The following is a 1512-nucleotide window of genomic DNA, read 5'->3' as shown; positions in this document are numbered from 1 at the left end:
AGTAGGAAATTAAGTAATTAAGTATTAAATTTGATTCCGTTTATTTACAGACACATGTTTCACTGATAATACCAATCCATTGAAAATCAAAAAAGACTGCGGTAATGGACTGTGAGCAAGAATAACTCTTTGACTGTCATCAAACGTAAGTAATTTTAAGCACTAAATTTGATTTTGAACACGTCTAACTTTCAGGCATCTTGTATCATGTCTTAAAGAGGAAGAAGGATGAAAATCTGGTTGCATTGGAATAACAAGCGTGATTTTTCATGAGTGGTGGTCACGTTTACCTTAAGTAAGTAATAAGTAGGTAAGTGACAGTAAACAGCTAAATTTAATTCCCTTTATTTTACAGGCACAGGTTTCCACTGACAATACCAATCCATTGAAAATAAAAAAAGCAGAATTGGACTGTTCCTGGTAAGGTATAAGAATAAATTAAGAGTAGAATAAATTAAGCACTAAATTTGATTTTGCTCGTCTCTTTCAGGCATCTTGTATCTGAGAATCTGGCTGAAATGGTATTTAAATGACTTAAAGTCCTTCACGTTTTCCTTCATAAGTAAGTGACAGTAATCTACTAAAATTGATTCAGTTTGTTTTACAGGCGTCACTGTTCATCGACAGAATCCATCCAATGCAAGGAGAAGAAACAAGACGGGAATGCACTAAGTCTGAATTTTCACCCTGTCACTCAAAGTAAGTATAAATTAAATGTGAATTAAAAATCACCTGATCATTTCTATTTTTCAGGCGCAGTCAATATCGTAAAGCCCTCCGAAGAAACTGTGGCAATCGATTTACAAGGAGATCACCACTGGCAAGATTCGCGGTAAGTTCCAGCTATTACTACAAAACATTTTAGATTCAAGATTAGACTACCCGTCACTAGAAATAGGAGGAAGAATACATCAAATGATCAAGGAAGAGAGTAGAACATAAGGAAGATTAAACATGAAGTAAGGTAACATGAAGAGTAAGAGAAAGAAACAAGCATGAGGAAGATAAGTATGAGTAACATCAGAAAATTCCATGCCCTATCTTATCTAAAGCTACACTCTATACATTCCGTAGGGTTACGCCCCTATAATACCCTCAGGCTACGCCTTACGCTATGCCTTAAGCTACGCCTTAACATTTACAATTCTTCTGAATTTTTGATAAATTTGCCCTCAGGCTACGCCCTCGGCTACGCTTCAGGCAATTTAAAAAAAATTTTTACCCCTCAGGCTATGCCTCAAGCTATTTCTAAAAAAACATGTGTCTTCGGGCTATGCTTCAGGCAAATTTAAAAAAATATTTACCCTCAGGCTATGCTCGGGGGTACGCCTCCGGCAAAATTTTCGTAAATCGCAAAAGTATTTCAAGATTTTCAAAAAATTAGCCCAAGGCTACGCCTTAGGCTACGCTTCAGGAATTTTAAAAAAATTTTACCCCTCAGCTATGCCTCAGATATTCTAAAAAAACATGTGCTTCAGCTATGCTTCAGCAATTTAAAAAATATTTACCCTC

General features: G+C 36.0%; 1 protein-coding gene across 1 annotated transcript; it reads left to right on the top strand.

Moving 5' to 3' along the window:
• Nucleotides 1-269: 269 nt before the first annotated feature.
• Tsp_03188 (protein CyaY) lies at nt 270-935 on the top strand. The gene is made up of 4 exons (XM_003379482.1): nt 270-295; nt 608-699; nt 754-832; nt 866-935. The coding sequence occupies exons 1-4, from the start codon at nt 270-272 to the stop codon at nt 933-935; spliced, it is 267 nt and encodes an 88-aa protein (XP_003379530.1).
• Nucleotides 936-1512: the final 577 nt, after the last annotated feature.

This window comes from Trichinella spiralis, assembly GCF_000181795.1.
Source record: "Trichinella spiralis strain ISS 195 chromosome Unknown Scfld2, whole genome shotgun sequence".
Lineage (NCBI taxonomy): Eukaryota > Metazoa > Nematoda > Enoplea > Trichinellida > Trichinellidae > Trichinella > Trichinella spiralis.
Note: the sequence above shows the minus strand (reverse complement) of the source record. Positions and strands in the feature narration are given on the sequence as shown.

Coding starts and splice junctions, on each gene's coding strand:
- Tsp_03188 (XM_003379482.1), top strand. CDS start 270: ATGAGTGGTGGTCACGTTTACCTTAA. Junction 296..607: donor GGTGGTCACGTTTACCTTAA/GTAAGTAATAAG, acceptor TTTGTTTTACAG/GCGTCACTGTTCATCGACAG. Junction 700..753: donor TTTTCACCCTGTCACTCAAA/GTAAGTATAAAT, acceptor TCTATTTTTCAG/GCGCAGTCAATATCGTAAAG.